This window comes from Podarcis muralis, chromosome 11 (genome assembly GCF_964188315.1).
Source record: "Podarcis muralis chromosome 11, rPodMur119.hap1.1, whole genome shotgun sequence".
NCBI lineage: Eukaryota > Metazoa > Chordata > Lepidosauria > Squamata > Lacertidae > Podarcis > Podarcis muralis.
Genome location: NC_135665.1, coordinates 1397944 through 1416729, shown reverse-complemented (window position 1 = coordinate 1416729; position 18786 = coordinate 1397944). Strand labels below are relative to the sequence as shown.

The 18786-nt window shown below is 44.5% G+C and overlaps 1 protein-coding gene across 6 annotated transcripts in view; it reads right to left on the bottom strand.

Moving 5' to 3' along the window:
• The window catches only part of TJP2 (tight junction protein 2), a 93088-nt gene that overhangs the window by 16059 nt on the left and 58243 nt on the right, over window positions 1–18786 (bottom strand). For 2 of the 6 annotated variants that reach the window (XM_077935902.1, XM_077935906.1), the window contains 18 exons: window positions 17740–18316; window positions 16929–17032; window positions 16605–16758; window positions 15746–15857; window positions 15532–15665; window positions 14609–14675; window positions 10346–10496; window positions 8284–8392; window positions 7685–7895; window positions 6968–7155; window positions 5570–5665; window positions 5388–5467; window positions 5023–5233; window positions 4216–4316; window positions 3418–3636; window positions 2928–3038; window positions 2274–2609; window positions 1533–1612 (listed from right to left, as the gene is read on the bottom strand). In XM_077935902.1, coding sequence (XP_077792028.1) covers window positions 1533–1612; window positions 2274–2609; window positions 2928–3038; window positions 3418–3636; window positions 4216–4316; window positions 5023–5233; window positions 5388–5467; window positions 5570–5665; window positions 6968–7155; window positions 7685–7895; window positions 8284–8392; window positions 10346–10496; window positions 14609–14675; window positions 15532–15665; window positions 15746–15857; window positions 16605–16758; window positions 16929–17032; window positions 17740–18316 — 3041 coding nt within the window. Of the gene's footprint in view, window positions 1–1512; window positions 1613–2273; window positions 2610–2927; window positions 3039–3417; window positions 3637–4215; window positions 4317–5022; window positions 5234–5387; window positions 5468–5569; window positions 5666–6967; window positions 7156–7684; window positions 7896–8283; window positions 8393–10345; window positions 10497–14608; window positions 14682–15531; window positions 15666–15745; window positions 15858–16604; window positions 16759–16928; window positions 17033–17739; window positions 18317–18786 lie in introns of all 6 variants that reach the window. The other 4 variants (XM_077935901.1, XM_077935905.1, XM_077935903.1 and 1 more) reach the window with 4 other exon arrangements.

Sequence of the window (18786 nt, the reverse complement as noted above, 5' to 3'; positions counted from 1 at the left end):
AGATAAATTGGTTACATTACCACCAGATTAATGAATTGTACAAAGTAGACAAGAAAAATGGTTTTGCTTTGGAAAAATCTAAGTTGGAAATGGAGTTGTTGGATTCTAAAGTTAAAAATTTGTCTAAAATATATAATTTATTGTTGGAGTGGCATACAAAGGATGAACAAGTCAAATCAGTGATGATAGATTGGGCAAGAGATGTGGGACATAATCTAATGTTTGAGGACTGGGGAAAATTGTGGCAGAAAGGGGTCAGGTTCACTGTATGTTAAAGGAAAATACAATGAAAATGATGTATAGATGATATTTGACTCCGGTAAAACTAGCGAAGATTTACCATAACAGTGATAATTTTTGTTGGAAATGTAAAGAAAAAGAGGGTACGTTTTATTATATGTGGTAGACCTGCCCCAAGGTGAAAGACTTATGGGAAAAGATTTATAATGAATTGGAAAAAATGTTGAAATATACATTTACTAAGAAACCAGAGGCCTTTCTTCTTGGAATAACAAGTTTGGACTTGCCCAAGAAAGATGTTAAATTATTTTTGTATGCCACAACTGCTGCTCGAATTTTATTAGCTAAGAACTGGAAAGCACAAGAAGTTCCAACAGTGGAAGATTGGCAGATGAAGATGATGGACTTTTCGGAGCTGGCTGACCTGACTGGAAGAGTTCGTGATCAGAAAGAGGAGGAGTATCAGGAAGAATGGTCGAAGTTTAAAGACTATTTAGTTAAATATGTTAAGTTAACTTAATTGGAAATGCTTGCAAATACCAGATAGGCTTAGGAGTGAAATATGTAATGCGATGAAATAATTTGTTTAATGCTAAATTGGAAAGAAAGAAAGAAAGAAAGAAAGAAAGAAAGAAAGAAAGAAAGAAAGAAAGAAAGAAAGATGTTAAGTGATTAAGTTAATTTTATAAGAATATTGGTTTTGGGAAACCGTTAAAATGATATACACTGAAATTCAACCAAGGGGATACGTGGAAATTGCTAAACAATTAATTGCTTAAGATTAATTTTAATAAGGTTAGGATTTATGTTTATTTGTGTGTTTATAAATTTTGTGGAAAATCAATAAAAAAATTGAAGAAGAAAAAAAGAGTTTTGAGGAAGGATGGAGAGAAAGGGGTGGTGGCGACACTTCCATGTCTAGGGACCAGCAAAGGGGAATGGTGGAGCCAGTTAAGGAAGCAGAAGATCTTTGGTTGGCTAAGGGCAGGAGGTCACAGCCAAGAATATAAGAAGAAACAAGTTAAGATGGAGGAAGGGCTGTGGGCAGTTTTTAAAGTAAGGGCAAGTGGCTGGTGATGGATGCAGACAGGATTCCGTTCAGAACCACAGCAGCAAGTAAATTTTGCCAGCTTGTAGACCTCTATCATAACTGAATCCCTAACCCAAAGACACAAAACCAGTAACATTCACAAATAATTCCATTATTTTATTGTAATCCACTTTGGGATTAGTAAGGATGAAGAACAGGCTTGAGATATATTGAACATATACCTGAACATGCAACATTTTACCTGGCAGCCTGGGTCCAGTCTGGTTTTTGTGTCTTGATTGGGACAGCATAAATGTCTGGGTGTCTCTGAGCTATTTCCACCTGTAAAAGGAGAGTGTATGATCAAAACATTTTGAAGTTTCCCTTAATGGGTGACTAAACCCAGTGTAACTGTGACATGATAACAAGTTCCATTTCCCCAATTTACAGATTGTCACAGTATTCAAAAAGCATACAAAGCAGCAGACAATAAAGCTATTAGTACACTGCTACTAGTACCTAAAAACCTACTTGTTATTGGGAAAGATTAAAATATTTCTCTCTTTACCAACAAATCAGCCTAGCCTTCCCACAAGTGGCTGTGCTCTAGAGTTTGCCGCTGACAGAAGGAGAGGCCGTTTGCTCCAGTTCATCCTTCTCCTCAGCAATCTCCAGCTCCACACTCTTCTGGAGAGTCCTTCAACCCCATAGCAGGTAGCAGATAGTCAAGGGGAATCAGCCAAAATCACCTCTATTACTCTTTCTGCAAATGGAACTGTGGCTTGTAGCCAACTAACTTCTTCTCAGAGTAAATGAATGAAGATAGCCATTTCTATTAATTTCAACAGGTCTACTCTGTGATATACTAGCATTGGGTACAATCCTCTGCTCACAGGATCTCTAGATCTAATCCACTGTTTTTATGATGTTTCAATAGTTTGAGTGGCAATAATTTCTAAAACAGACACAAATGCAAAAAATCGGTTTGTGGTTCACTTCATACCCTGGCATTTTGTGCTTCTTGTAGTTCTTGCATTCGTTGAAGTCTTGCTTTGTGGTCCATTTTCTCAAATATTTTAACTTTCCCCAGCACAGATTTTGGTGTGTTCCCTGGTTCTTCTATCCCCTCCTCCGATTTCTCCTCCACCTCCGTTGATGGGACAGGTGGCTGAGATGATTTCAATATGGGGCGCCCAAAAGTAGGTTTGATGGCTATTGGGGGAGGGGCCACTTTCATTGGTACTCCATAAGTTTCACTGCTAGAAGCATTAGGGCTGCCTGTTCTGGCTTCGTAATTCTTAGGGATATCATAGGGATCTTCTCTGTTTTGCAGTTTACCCTGAAAGCAGAAGGCAACAGCCAGTACAGCATTAGTATTTACATAGAAGTAGCAGTTTTGGTCTGGAAATGATCAGCCATGAGAAACTGGTTAATATAGTTTGTAAAGCCTAAACTGGTTACTGATATTTTGAGCTAAGGAAAAACAGGTAGTTGAGGCACCACACTGGGAAAAAGTTTAGCTAAGATGAAAATGTGGAGCTGTGAATCAAGCAGGGAATGTTGAGAGGCCTTCTGAGGAAAACTCTCTTAATAAGTAACCCTTATTAGCAAATGCAACACTTGACCCCAGTTAGGTGTTCTCTTCCTCTCCAATTACCTTTGGGGGTTCAGGCTTGAATGCTGGAGGTGGGCTGGGATCTCTCAGAACTTCCCTGCTACCAGCTCTTCTCATTTGAGTTCTTGGTTCTGGGCTGGATTTCCTTAAACTCTATGGACAAGTAATAGTAGCTCGTTATGCATACAGTCACACAGTTCTTGACTTGTGGGAGGCATAGTTACAGTCTGCAACTGCTGGGAAAAGTGTTTTGTTTTCCGTTTTTTCTTCCTTTAAATATAATTCACCAGCAGCACTGCTCTTGTACAGTACAGCCATTTTACCACAAGGTAATTTGAAGCAGGGACCCCCCCCCCCTTTGTTAGAGCAATAAAACCTCCTCCTTTCTACATAGGAGTGCACACAATAGACACCAACAACTCAAAATGCCACTGAATTTCCCACCCACATCACTTCAGTGAGCATGTGTTGTCAATGTTTTACCACCTAATGCTCTGAGAGAAAAACAGCAGTCTTCTTCTGGATCTCTCACCTCCTCCTCCTGCTGCTGCACGGGCTCGGAGGACCGACTAATGGAGGAAACTCTGGGCTCGTTGATTGGCTCATCAAGTTCATTGTCTGTGTAAGCCCCGCCTTCTCCATCGGTGTCTTCCATGTCACTGACCAGTCGGCTGTCACAGCTCAGATAGTCAGCGCCCATCGCTGTTAAGTATGACATACGGTCTTCCAGGTCATCATCCATTCCTTCCAGCTGTAAAGGGATTTTGTGAAGAGGTTACGCTCTCCTTGTCACATCAGGGCTCACATTATGTAACACAGTAAGACACAGTATAAAGTAGCTTCAATAGATGGGACTACCATGTACCATTAAAAGCCATTTCATTCCATTTTCATTACTAATAGCAACATGAGATACTGGAAGTTTTCATTAGGTTGCAATTCTCACTGGCAAAGTTTTTTGCCATTTTTCCCCAGTTAATAATAATAACAATAACAACAACAATAATAATTTTATTATTTATACCCTGCCCATCTGGCTGGGTTTCCCCAGCCACTCTGGACGGCTCCCAACAGAATATTAAAAACACGATAAAACATCGTGCAGAAGAGTCAATTGTGAAGAAGTGGGGGGGGGGATGCCTGTACTCTGCCTGCAATCTTGGTTGCAGTCTCCTTCTGAATTCCTGTTGCTGGGAGGTAGAGGAGGGGAGAGGGCTGCTCTTGTGCTCAGGTCCTGCTTATGAGCTTCCGATGGGCATCTGATTGGCCACTGTGAGAACAAGATGCTGGCCTTACCCAAAAGGGCTGCCACATTCTTATGACCACCTACCTTTCCTTCGGAGACCCACACGGCTTCGCCTTGTTGTTGCTGAATAGTATCTTTTAAGCTGCCATACCAACCATCATTGGCTGAATTTAGATCAATAGTAGCTGCAGATATTTTTTTAAATAAAAAAATGGTTATATTTTCAAAGCATTAGTCTCATACACGACACTATATTACTTCAGTCATTTTCAAAACAATGGAAACACTCCATATAACACTCCATAGTGTTAATGTTCTCCACTGATTATATAGTTATTCCAGACTCCCGATGAAATCAGCTTGGCTGCTGTTGCTTTTAACTGATGAGAATGCCAAGACTATTTTTATTTCCCTATCACTTCAAACCATTGCTTCTTATCCTGATTTCAGAAGGAACTGTTTTTTTATAGCATCTTTAAAATATTTTGGAATCATGATTGTATATTCTGCTATCTACTGGAAAGATGGAGCAACAGATTCTACCAGTTATGTATTTAATGTGGTGGGCAAGTTGAGAAGGTAAACTAAAAACCTTATTGTATGGATGCTTTAGCTGAGATCCTTGCATTGCAGGGGGTCCCTTCCATTATTCTGTGATGAAAGGAAGTACAGGAAAAAAGCAAGAAAGATATTTCATGCATGGGACTAAGTGACCAGCATATTTAAAAAGCATGGGTCACACACCATCCAATACATAATTCCTACTCAACCTCCACTGAAATAAGACTTGCTCCGTGCAGTGAGAAGGGCTGTCATGTGAAATTCACTCTGCACCTAGAGATGCTTTCAAAGAAAACCAAACAAAGAAGCAAGCAACCTATTTCCACCTACCTGTGAAAAGATGCGAGCAGGTCCTCTTCAGCTTATTTGCTTGGTCATACAACTTCCGTGCGCTCTTGTTGGAGGTGGGAATTAGCCTTTGCCTCATGACTTTCACACCCTGCTTGCTATCTGGGTTGAAAAAAACTACAATTGGGAACCACTGGGTGTAGTTTAACAGATCCACGGCTTTTGGGGTCACATCCAATAGAGCATGTTTATCCTGTTAAAAGTGCAGCAATAGGAAAGTTACAGGTACAAAAAGGACAGCAAAATAACAGCATCTCCATCCCCAGTATCTCCTACTTGGCTTTCCAACGTGATAAAAAGCTAAGAGAAACGGCCCGGGGGTGGGTGGGGGGAGTGAATATGTGTACCTGCTCAATGATTTGCCTCACAGTATTCAAACGCACAACGCCGGTGGACTTTTCTGAGCCTGCATCTTTAGGCTCGGTTTCTGCAAGAATAATACAGCTATGTCGTCATGTCCTTAATAATGTTTCCGTGGATCACTAAATGCTGAAGGATTGTGTTAAGAGAGGAGCACTGAAAGACTTACTGGCAGCATGATACATCTCAGGCAAGTCATTGCAAAGTTTCTCCATTGCTACGTCTGCAATGGGACCAAAGATCACCACAGGGCGCCTAAAACCAGCTGAAAATAGAAAGCTGCATATGACTAGTTTCTATTTTATAATGACCAAAACAAAAAACTGTTTCCTCTAAAATACAGAAATGAATATCCCCAAAATCATCCAATCATCATAATCATCTGTAAAATACGTGAGGACATTTTGTCCTCACAAAGGGAAAAGTTCCTCACAATTCAGACATACTTTCACTGGAAATTGGCAGAGGCCAACAAACAGCAGCTGACACACTTAAGAGACAATTACTTGCAGATACCCTTCACACAATATGGCTCTGTGAAACATCTCTCACACAAGTCAGTACAGCAAATATTCTGTTCTAACGCAGTCCAAAATAATTATTAACTCTACATCTTAGCAGCTATTGCTTCAGTGTGTTTGCTTTTGTTGAAACAATCCCTACATGTCTCTTAAATGGTATTTTAAAATAACATGTCCCTTAACACTTTTGTGCAGTCACAGGTGTGTCATGCTGAGATGCTAACTCACATTTAACCAGAATAAAGTTGGCACACTCCTTGCTAAGCTTTCCACAAGAGATATTGAAAAGAGGTCTCTTGAAAAGAGTTATTCAGATTTGAAGGGCATCATCACTATTTTGTTCCAACAAAGAATATTCAAAGCCTGTTTTTTTGAAAATACCTATTTATTACCCTAACATATACAATAATCCACGCTTATCTATGAGAATGGACTGTATTCTAGCCAATGCAATACTAGCATGACAGCAGATAAGCTACACTTAGAGAAAGAATTAAGCATACATTTTCACAACACAGTTCAAGAAAAGGGGGCGCACAGCAGCACTGATGGAGAGAGTGCCTTGCCCTGAGTATTTACTAAGTGTATCTCCAAATGAGCCAGCCTGACTTTGAAAACTGACTCACACATTACAGTTATAACAGCAGCACAACAGAAGCTCATTTGTAATGTCTGAAATGCTTACATGTCTTTTTTTAACTTCTCAAAACATTATGAACACACTGTGCGTTAGTATAGTTTGTGTTTCCATATTTTGTATTGTGGACTATTCCATTATTTGGCAGCCCACAATATTCACAGGAGGGGCATGCAGGGGAACTGGTTACTGAAGAGGGGGGAGAACCCCTCATCTAAACAAATTTAATGTGATGTTTTGGACAGGCCACAACATGGTTGTGACCAGAGACAGACTTTACCACTTGCAGTTAGCCTAGAGATAAAGCCAATTGGCTTGATTTGTTTAAGCTGCCAGAAAAAATTGCTGTAGCTGTCTTTTACAAATGAGGAAATGAGCTGTCAGTTTTTATATGCTGTCACTCACTCACCCTCCCGGAGCATGACTCGCTCATAGGCTGGAAATTTTGTGCTAACAGATGCAATTGCTGTCAAATCTTCACGGCTCTTCTTTAGATTCTTTTTCATTCCAGACCGTTGGCCACGCATCCGCCAGAAGTCTGCCCTGTCACTGGAGCCATCTCTCTGAGCATTTTGAACACTGGCCATCTGCTCAGCCCTGAAAAAGAAACAGCATTTAGTCCATTTGTAAAAGTCAGCAAGTCAACTTGTGTGCATTTCTGCAGGCAGAAAAGCATATCATAGACACAACTGATGCTATAAAATAGTACAGGACGGCCCCCTTCACTATATTCCTATGTATGTACATGTATGTATAGGTAACATATCCAAGTCTTTGGCTGCTTCCCCTAATACCTCCTGACATCAGGAGCAGGGACAGCAGTGTGACGCAAGAGCCCCTTTACATGTTAGATGCATGAAGTACCGTAGGTCTTTGCCTCTAAATGTGTCGCTTTCCTCTTCTACATAAGAGTAAAACACAACCATTTATTTATATGAGACCAAATAAAGGGGTGTAACCCAAGGACACCACTGGGGAAGAGGATCCCAAGTGACCCTTGTAAATAAGAATTGAGTTCTGCATGTACTTATTTACATCTGTTTTTGATAACACTAGACAGAGATGGAATAAACTACAAGAGAGAGTAACATCAATTAACATCATGATCTGCAGGTTATTAAGATACCTGCTTTTGTTTGGAATCAGGCCCTTCTCCAACTCGCTCTCAATCCGCACAGCCAGCCAGTGACCCAGTTTTCCATCATACAGTGTATCGACCACTCGGAAGACCTCCCCTCTGGTGAAGGCTAAGCTTTGTGGCATTTCCTTTTCACATTCAAAATGTGTCCTTATGAAGAAAGAATCTCCTCTGCCGCAGGCCATTATATCTCTGTAAACTAGTGAGAAAGACCACATCTAGTTCAATTATTTTTCTCAGTAGGTCTATAGCAGGGCTTTGGGGACTCTCTTAGAAGACTGCTGCAGTCAGCACAAAGAAACTACCGGACATTGTAGAGTTGCAAATATTTTCCATAAGAATCTGCTGTGTGCAAATGACTGAAGAGCCATTAATACACGTCATTTTGACTTAAAATCTGCATGGAAATGAGAAGCTTTAATTATTTCTACTAACCCACTTTCTCCAATAAGATGCAGAAAAATCAGAGCAAAATGCCGCAGCTGACTACTGCTATATTTGCTGTTCACCTGCTACACTGAGACACAGATTGAGCTATAGATAAAAGCAGGAAGTACATAAACAAAAATTACATGCCAGGCGCCTACCATCATATTTGCTCTGGGCCAGAATTGTCACAATATCTCCTTTTGGAATCTCCAACAGGTACAGAACAGCATCCTCTCGAATAATACCTCTGAAGTCTTGAGTGTTTACCTGATACAAAACCACCAAACAGATTTTAAGAGAAGATTCCTTTGATATAGACCACCAAAGAGGAAGAAGCTGGTTTTGCCTTTGTGCAAAATATTAATTTTAGCCAACCAACTTTACACATTTCTGGGTTATATTCACTGCGGGCAGGAACATGTCAATCTCCCTCTCTGAACTGACTCAGAACCAACCATTTTTCTACTAGCAAGTACAACCAACTTTTAACCACTATACTTCTCCTAAAAATAATGTTTTAGATGTGTAATTCGGGGTGATCAGACACCCTTATTTGTTTCAGAACAGTTTGCCTGTTACAAGAGCTAAGTGAATACTGCATTGGATGAGGCTAAAACCATTGGATTGTATCCAGAGTAGACCCAATGAATCAATGGACATGGCTAACAGGTTCATTTATTGCAATGGGTCTTCTTTGAGAAGGATTTCATGGGATACTTAACCATGGTCAGCAGCTGCATGCTTTAGAACAGAGGTCGGCAACCTAAGGTCCGCGGGCTGGTTCCGGCCCAAATGGGTTCTGAACCGGCCGACGGACGGTCCAGAAATCACTGCATGGTTCTGATTCATATTGTTTGGGCTGCGCCATTTTTCTCTCTCTCTCCCTGATGGCGGCGCCTCCTCCCTCCCTCCTCCTGGCTTCTCCCCCGCCCTGCGGAAGGAGGGGGCTAGCCTTTGATTGGTGCCAGCAGCATTGTTTCCTTCTCATTGGTTGCAGCTTCCTTTCCTCCTCCCTCCCTCCCTCCCTCCCGAGCCAAGAGGAAGGGGCCTGGGCTTTGTTTGTGCCAGCGTGATTTAAGGCAGCCCCTCTCTGGCTCTCCCCTGGCTCGCTGCTCCTTCTGCCACCGCCACGAGTAGTTCTGTTCTGAGACACCCTCCCGGGGTTCTGGGGTGTATGAAGCCTTGTTTCACCCGTTTTTAACTCCGCTACCGAATGCGTCTCCCCCTCCAAGACGGGAGAGAGGCGAACACGTGTCCTTCTGCAGAAGGAACTGCTCGCTGCAGGACACGTTCTCCGCTTTCTCGTCTTGGAGGGGGAGACACGTTCGGTAGCAGAGTTAAAAATGGGGAAACAAAGCTTCGCACACCCCAGAACCCTGGGAGGGTGTCTCAGAAGGAACAGATATGCTGTGGCACGGAACTGAGACCTTTGGAACTTTATTATTGTTTTTTGATGGAATCTTTGGATCCTGTAGTAACGAGAGAGTGTGCATGCGCGTGTGCGCTCTGGCCTGCGGCAAGGTTTGAGGGACAGTGATCTGGCCCTCTACTTTAAAAGGTTGCTGACCCCTGCTTTAGAATGCCTGAAGAAGGCTTAAAGTTCTTTTAAAACAAGTGATGCCCAGGAGGGCTGCTGGGAGGAACGTGAGCTCAGAAATCAATCAGTTCAGATCAGAAGGAATACAGTGGTACCTCGGGTTACAGACACTTCAGGTTACAGACGCTTCAGGTTACAGACTCTGCTAATTCAGAAATAGTACCTCGGGTTAAGAACTTTGCTTCAGGATGAGTACAGAAATCACGCGGCGGCAGCAGCAGGAGGCCCCATTAGCTAAAGTGGTACTTCAGGCTAAGAACAGTTTTAGGTTAAGAATGGACCTCCGGAACAAATTAAGTTCTTAACCCAAGGTACCACTGTAGTACTATTCACAAAGGTACCACTGTAGTACTGTAACTTCACAAAGATTGGTGGAAAACACAATAGAATGATAACTAGGTAACAATTGCCTCAGCTGGGTTGTCAAGATGCTGCCAGAGGTTTTAACGTAACAAGTTGCTTCAGGAACTGTTTTTAAATTAGGAATCCCATCCAAGGTTTTGAAACAAACACATTTACTAAAATATTATTTTAAAAGAACTTTCATAGCTACTTATATTGAAATACAGCAATTTCTCCACTGAACCGTGCAAGAAAACAGCGCTATGCAGAACCATGTATACCTTAAGAATCTGGTCTCCCTCTTGTAGGCCTTCCTGCTCTGCAGAGGTACCTTCTTGAATTCCAGCAACAAATATTCCTACATCATTCCCACCTGCCAGCCTGATGCCCACGCTGTCACCTTTCTTGAACTTCACCATCTTTGTACCAGGACTTGAGAAAGAAAAGGAGTTTTAGAGATGATTTGAGTCGTGTAAGAGCATTTCATGTGTAAGCACATGAAAGCTGAGGCAACGTAGTCCCCATGTGAAGACATCAGCATCGCAAACTTACACATTTAAAGCAGCCATGGGATTACAAAAATACAGGGATTTCCACCACACTTATTTCATGTGCTGTATACTGAAACATACTGGTAGGGGGAAGGTTGACATAAAACAGTGCACACCATGAGCTGGTAGTCAACTCTGTGGTCACCAATGGAAAAAAAGGCAGCCACAATAATGGGAACAACTCTGGCTCCCTGTGAACACAGTCCGTTGCATCCTAGCCTCGTTTTACACAATTGTGTATTCACAGGCGTGAGCACTTGGTGGGACTGGACATTGTGAGCAGACACATGAGATCCCAGGCTGCAGTGACCTGTATCTACAGAGCTGATCAGAAGCAGATGCCAAGAACTGACCGTCTACTGCAGTGCCGCTGCTGCATTTCTTAACATGGTTAGGAGACTAGAAGTGCCTCAGAGCCTCCCTTCCAACTCAGGTGTACAAATTCCGTTTTTATGTATCTCCCACTAAGAGATAATTATGATTAATATTACAGCTACTCCTGCAATTTCAACTACCATAGGGTGGTACCAAACCACAGTTTGCAACCCTCTTTGGAAGTTAATTTTGCAAATTGTGGCTTTGGCTAAACTATGATTACACCTAATTTTGATGCATACATGTAATGATGTTGGGAAATCTTAGCAAGTTAAAACTTTGGCTCATGAAAAAGAAGAGCATTATGGGAGAGCCAAATGCTGTAGAATCCTGGGAAAGTGTATCTGGTTCTTTAATTGCCGAATTCTTGTCTTCAGAAGTGTAAATTGGGTGTCTCCTTCCTCTGTAGGAAAGGGAGTTTCTAGTTCAGTGTTTCCCAACCGGTGTTCCGCGGCACACTAGTGTGCCGCGATACGTTGCCTGGTGTGCCGCGGGAAAAATTGGCGGGGGGGGGGGGAATAAAGGGGGGAAAAATTATTCCCCCACCGCCAGGCGTGGGGCTGGGGCGGGGGAAGCCCGAGCTTCCCCCTCCCCCAGAACGGGACCCAGAGCCATGCCGAAGCTGCGCGCAGCTTTGGCATCGCTCTGGGAGCTTGCGGGGCTGGGGGAGGAGGAAGCCCTCCGCCAGCCTCCAAACCATGTCGGGAGACAGCGGGATGGCGCGCTGCGCCTCTCCCGCTGTCTCCCGGGTTTGCGGGGCTGGCGACGGGGAGGAGCAGGCTTCTCCCCCCGCCAGCCTTCCAGCCAAGTCAGGGGGCAGCGGGAAGGGCGCGCTGGGTTTCTCCGCTGTCCCGGACGGCTTTCAAAAGCCTGCCTTCAAAAGCCGTCCGGGACAGCGGAGAAACGCGCTGCCTTTCTCCGCCCTCCCGGGAAGGCAGGCAGGGGGGAGCAAAGGCTTTCGCCCCCGCCCGCCTTCAGAAGAGGTCAAGGACCTCTTCTGAAAGTGGGCAGGGGGCGAAAGTCCTTGCTCCCCCCTGCCTGCCTTCAAAAGCCATCCGGGACAGCGGAGAAACGCACTGCCTTTCTCTGCTCTCCCGGGAAGGCAGGCGGGGGGAGCAAGGACTTTCGCCCCCGCCCGCCTTCAGAAGAGGTCCAGGACCTCTTCTGAAGGCCGGCGGGGGTCAAAAGTCTTTGCTCCCCCCTGCCTGCCTTCCCGGGAGAGCGGAGAAAGGCAGCGCGTTTCTCCGCTGTCCCCGACGGCTTTTGAAGGCAGGCGGGGGGGAGCAAAGACTTTCACCCCTGCCTGCCTTCCCGGGAGAGCGGAGAAACGCACTGCCTTTCTCCGCTCTCCCAGGAAGGCAGGCAGGGGGGAGCAAAGACTTTTGACCCCCGCCGGCCTTCAGAAGAGGTCCAGGACCTCTTCTGAAGGTGGGCGGGGGGCGAAAATCTTTGTCCCCCCTGCCTGCCTTCCCAGGGGCTTTTAAATCGCCCCGGACAGCGGAGAAGTCCTCCGCTGTCCCGGGCGATTTTAAAATGCCGCCCGCTAGCATTTTAAGATTGCCCCGGACAGCGGAGAAGTCCTCCGCTGTCCCGGGGTTTTTTAAAATGCTGGGGGTGGGAAGAAAAGCCTTGTCGTCCCCCCCCCAGCCTTCAGAAGAGGTCGGGGGACAGACTGTCCCCGGACCTGGTCTGAAGGCGGTTTCCCTAGGAACGCATTAATTGATTTTCAATGCATTCCTATGGGAAACCGTGCATCGCAAGACGAAAAACTCGCAAGACGAAGAGACTTGCGGAACGAATTAATTTCGTCTTGCGAGGCACCACTGTATCCGGAGAGGCGGCCTTCAGGCGAGTTTTAATTTTAATTTTCCTTCTCCCACTTAATGCCCCACGCTCGCCCAAGCAGCTTGCAGTCCTCGGTAACCACGGCGACCCGAGGGAGGGGAGGGAACAGGGAAGTCGAGGGCGGCGGCGAGCCGCGATGACGTCAGTGGGCCGCGCCGCCTCGCCCTGGCACGGTGTGAGAGCCCCGGCTAGTGGCGCGAGCTTCAGAATAAGTGGGATCCGCGTGCGCGAGACCGAGATTGCGGGTAAGGAGCTCAGCCCTGGGCAGGAGGAAGCGGGGCCGCACGTGCGGGCCACATCCCCACAGAGAGCGAGCCTCCCCCAGCCCACCACTCCGGGCAGGTCCACTCGCATGAGGGGGCGGCGATGGCGACGGCCGGCAGCTTGCCTGCAATGCCATCCCTCGAGCAGGCGAGGAGCCCGGAGGCTACCAGATGCGAGTCCTCTTTCCCACCCTGCTCGGGAGTCCAGAGCACTTGGTCGCATTCAGGATCTAGAGTGGGGAAGCGGGGCTTGTGTCTGGGCTGGACACATTGGGCTGCCTGTGCCGCTCGACCTGCGGGGAGAAATCAGGGTGGGAGTCACGACCGTGAGGCAGGGCTGCCAAGTGTGGCAGAAGAGGACACGGCCGTCGCACCTGTCCTTAGGTAGGAGCTTCTTCCGTGTCGACCTGCTGCCCTAAAGTCTTGGCTTTTTTCTTGGCTTTTTGGCGGTTGGCACAGAAGGAAGGCAAGGGGGAGGGGAAAAAATTGAAACTTACACTTTCGTGCGTCCCTCCCGGCGTGACGCTGCGCGCTGACGTCACGGGGCTGTAATGGTGGTGTGCCTCGAGATTTTTTTCATGAAACAAGTGTGCCTTTGCCCAAAAAAGGTTTGGAAACACTGTTCTAGTTGATTTGTTGTTCTTGACACCTGGGTGTTATCTGGCTAATTTACAACTCAAAGAATCTGGTCTGTGTCTGGGAATGCTTTAATCTTCAAGGTCTTTTGATAAACAGGATTCAGCTGTCTCCTAACAAGCCTGAGCTATTGTTCCTCCATGTAACCATTGGCAAATTGCTAATTAATCTAAAGACCTGATTGGATTAAGTTTTGAATCCCCCTGGGTTCAAGAGGGATAAAACCTTAGGAAACTAACTTGCAAAATGCAGACCTTTTCACAACCCATCTTGCCTAGCACACCTTGCCATGTGAGACCATCCTCATGCAAAGGGCCTGCCCTGATGCCGGAGGTGCAGAGTCAGCTGAGAACTTCTTTGACCTACTCTGTTTTGTAATTTCGTTCTCCTTGTGAGTATGTTCTGTAGTTAGTGATACTAAATCATGTTTTTATTTATTGTTTGGGATTTGTAAGAGATGTGCCAACTTTTATGTTCTGAATAATCTTTTGTTTTAATAAATTCTGGCAAAAGGACTTTTTCCTGCTTTTGTCCCTTTCTGCCGGGGAAGCTGAACCAGTACCTGACCACTTAGTTGCCTACCAGAGCCTGTTGGATTTCTGTCTGCCTCATGGTAAAGTGACACAGAGGGGGGCAGCCTGGTAAAGCTGAAGAGTAATCACCTTCCTTAAGTTACTTTTTGGGGGCTGTTCTGAGATAAGGAAGTGGTGGTAGCAAACTACTGTTCTGTTTTTTGTGTTCTGAAAAAGCTTTTGCGTGCCAGTCTCTCTTCCTGCCAGATTTGGAGGACGGCTTGGAGAGGTGGAGAGGGCGCGTGAATGCTACAATACATATTTAAGGTATTAAAGTAATAGGTGAAATATAAAACACATACCCATATATTGCTAGGTCTTCATGACTTGGCTGAAGGAACGTTCTTGGGGCTGGCTTGGGCTGAACAACTGTATGTATTAAAAAACAACATGATGCACACAGAATCATAGAACTAGCTTACATTTTGTTTCTAAATAACACAAAAGACAGAAATGAGTAAAAAGAAGAACGATTAGGGTATCTAAATCTTTTTATTTAGAAATAACTTTCACTTTCTTCCTATTAGTCTGTTTAAGATTGTAATCTATAGGCAGTCAGACCAAAAGTATTCAATACCAAGAGACAGCTGAACTATAAATTCCAAGGTGATACTAAATATGGCTAAAAAATTATTTTCCAACTATGTAATCCCCTCAACTAGGATTCTCTAGTTGGTTTACCTGAATATCACAAATCAGATCTCAAAGGCCAACCAGCCTTTTCTGGTACAAAGCTTTAAATGTCTCTATGTTTAATACATTCTGCCAATATTAATTCTATTATAACAGAGGAAGGAAAATATTTTTTTTACATTTGCATTTATTTCACAAGCTCAGTTTGCTGTAGTGCCCCTCTTTTACGTTTACATGTTTACCAGTAAAAAACAAAAAACGTGTGAAACGCATACAGTTTTATTGGGCTGCCTCCAATGTCTCAGCTTATTTTCTGTTTTAAAACAATTGCTAACAGACAAACTGAAAGATAATTTGGTATGCAGTTGGTGTGCTGAAAAAGACAAGCGGTCCTCTCTCCCCTCTATAAAAGTAGCTTAGGGGAAGGATTCTTAATGCACCAGAGTAGATTATTAGAAGGGAAAGCCTGGAGCAGCAGAAATGAAATGTCATCTGCGTTAACAACTGATCAGGTTTTATATTTCTATGAATGAAACAACGCTCCTCCTATTGAAATTAAAGCATTTCAAAGTCGAGAGAGAGTGAAACTGACCTGGAGGATCATCTTGGTACTTGGGTTCACTATTTGTCTCTGGGATTAAAGCAGCAGTGAGATCACCGGTTGATCTAAAAGGCGTAGGCGTTGCTCCCATTTTGGATAGTCTGCTGGCTGGATCTTCTTTTGCACTTAAAACAAAATCCACAAAGTTAATAGAAAAGTTGAGGATCTAGTAACCGTAACAGATGTGACACCACGCCCTTCCTACCTCTGTTTTTCCTTTAGCTTTTCGTTGGAAGAATGAGAATCTAAATCTGAATGGTGCAGCCTCCTATCTTCCTGAGGGGAGCAAGACCTGTTTGACTCTATTTCAGAAATATCTGTTGAGAGAGGAGAGCATAAATTTAGCTGCACAATAAACATTTGAACATCCTTGTTGGTTTTATTGACATTATACTGGAGTGCCCCTTCACCAAGAAGAGAGAGCTTTGGCTTAGTTAAAGCAGGACCTGTGAACTTAAGGCAGCCCACAAGAGGTAGATGGGAGCATGAAAGGAACATGCAGGACCAACGCTCATGCCCAGTTACATAAACCATCATTAGGAAGCTGGGAAAGTTACATGCAAAGTGGCCTTCTAGCCACCAGATCCATGACCTCATGATCACTTCATATCTGGCACTGATTACAGTTTTTCCTTCCCAGGAAAAATGCCATGTAAGAAGTGACCTTTAGTGGGCAGCCTGCACATGCTCAGAGGTATGTGCCAGCCTATGGATACAACAGAACAGTATGACCAATGAATGCAATGGAAGTGAAGAAACCTGGTATGAAAAACACATTCTGTGGCATATTCTTAGCTCATATTGGCCTTGGCTTGGGGCACAGGAACTCACCCACATGCCTTGCCTTGACTCAAGAAATTTGGTCACACAGTAACACCAGTTACTGGTACAGATTTCCAAGTCTCAAAATCTGTACCACAAAAAACACACAAGCTTTTACACTTAGCAACTTTTGTTTTGTGTCTAATTGAGTACATTTCTGTGAGGGTATATTTTTATTTATTGTCACATACTGCAAATAAATAAATAGGAAAGTGACTTTCACTCCGCTTCTAAGCTCTCACCTTCTATTTCTGACTCGCTGTCATGCATGGAAGGGATGTTGATTAGGGTTTGTTTTCTGTCCCTTAGGACAACCAACTGGAGTTTTCCTCTTGATTTCTCAATCAATTTTCTGGCATCAAATAAAGACATATTCTCTGTCACTGTACCATTGATCTGGATATGTGAGACAAACATATTTACTTACACTTTCAGCACAAACGGTTCTGATAGATCAGTTCAGAGCTGAATCTCCATTCACTAATTGCAAATGGACAGGAAAACTTGCAAAGTGTCCATCTCCCCCAAACCATAAGAAATTAAGGGCCCTTAATACAAAAACGTACTTTGAGAATGATGTCCCCTTCGTGCAAATTGCCATCCTTGGTTGCCAGCCCCGTGCTGGTCATTTCTTTGATGAAAATCTGACTTCCAAGTCGAAGGCCATATTCTGCAAGTGGAACAGTAAGAGACAGTTTTGCAGCTTGACACATGAAGCATGCTACATGCCACTGGTTTCCAATATATGCATGTGGAGGGAGCCATCAATGGTATTTTGTCTTTCTCAGTGGATTGGAGGACAAAGGGGGACCTGAGCAATGCAGCTGTGGCACATCAGGCCAAACAGACTCTACTGGTCAGGTAGGGAGGGTCACCAAGATTTTACATATAGCTACTAATCTGGCTGACTGCCTGGGATGCAAAAATAAGGAAGTATCAAGTGCCAGGGCAAGGTACTACACAGGGCTGGCAGGCAAGTTCAGCTTCATGGCTTCCTGATCTGACTGAGTTCCATGCTAGCTCGTGGCCTCCTAATGTTGAGAAAAAGAAGTGGATCAAATTGCTTGCCCTATATTCTGTAAACCAAGGTATACATTTAAATTTAAGGCATCTTTGGGTCCTTCTCAGTAGTTTTGACACCGTGGAGTGTGTACCATACGTTCCTCTAGGACGTTTACATGGCACTTTGTCCACAATATATTTGTAAGGTATCCTAAAATTTTTGACTCGTTTAATTCTTTGGAAAAAATAAAAACTGTGAGGTGCCAAACAAACAGAGGTTTGCAATCAATGGGTTAAACGGCCAAGGGGAGAGGAGGTAAAAGCAAGGAGGAGGCATTCCTTTCAACCTCTCACCAAAAGATGCTGGGCACTTGCCTTCATTTGATCTGCTTTTTGTGAGGAGAACATTAACTGGCCCACTGGGGTCCTGATGTGCTCCATAGTCATACTGAGGCTGCAATTCAGGGGAAGGGCTGCGGGAATTAAGCCGGTCTCTGCTCCCGCTCTTGGCTTCCCTCTCACGAGGGGCTTCAAGACGGGTTCTCCAGTCGTAGTCTCGGGGCACACTCCGACCGCCACCATAGCGCCGGTCATATTCATCCTCTCTATCCACGCTCCTGCCTCTGCTTCGGGGTCTTTGGTATTCGTGGTCGAAGCTCCTCTCTCTGTCCATGCTCCGGCCGCGATTTTGATCGCGACTGTAGCTGCGCTCTCTGCTGTGCTGGCGCCCCCGGTCGCGGCCAGTCCTGTAGCCCTGGTCCAGGTGGTCTCCCCAGCTCTGGCTCCGGCCCCCATTCCCACTATACCAACTCCTTTCACTGTAGCCACTTCGAGTGCTTCTGCCATCAAAATCGGCACGACTATCCATAACTTCAAAGGCCCGGTAGTCATAGTCCAGAGAGGGGCTTCTTCTCACAGCTGGGAGCTGCACTTGGCGAGCTCTTTTAACTATCTGTTTGCAAAAATGAGAACAATTTGTATTTCCTTGTAAAAGCCACAATCATTTTACACTCAGCTGCCAAAAATTTATCACTATGTTTATAAAACCCAACTTAGACGCAATGTAGCAGAGCACTTCAGCCAAGCTGGCATTCCATGCAGCTGCTCCACAGTTAAGATGCCAGCAGAATGCCCACCTAAACAGCAGGTCACTGGTGCAGAGAAAAGCCTGTGCACTCACTGAGCACCTTTAAACATGGAAATCAGCTTCGCAGGTAAATGCTTTTTACAAGACATCAGCATCTCTACAGCAGGCCTGAAAAATCTCCTCCCTCCCCACCCTTTCCATTTAAAATATTACAGTTTTTGTCTACCAAAGATCAGGCCTTTATACTTCAGACGTATTAATACTTATTTTAAGTGTAGAGTGGCATTAACTTCTCCTTAATGATAGAATGCAAATATTTCTGCAAATACTTGTTA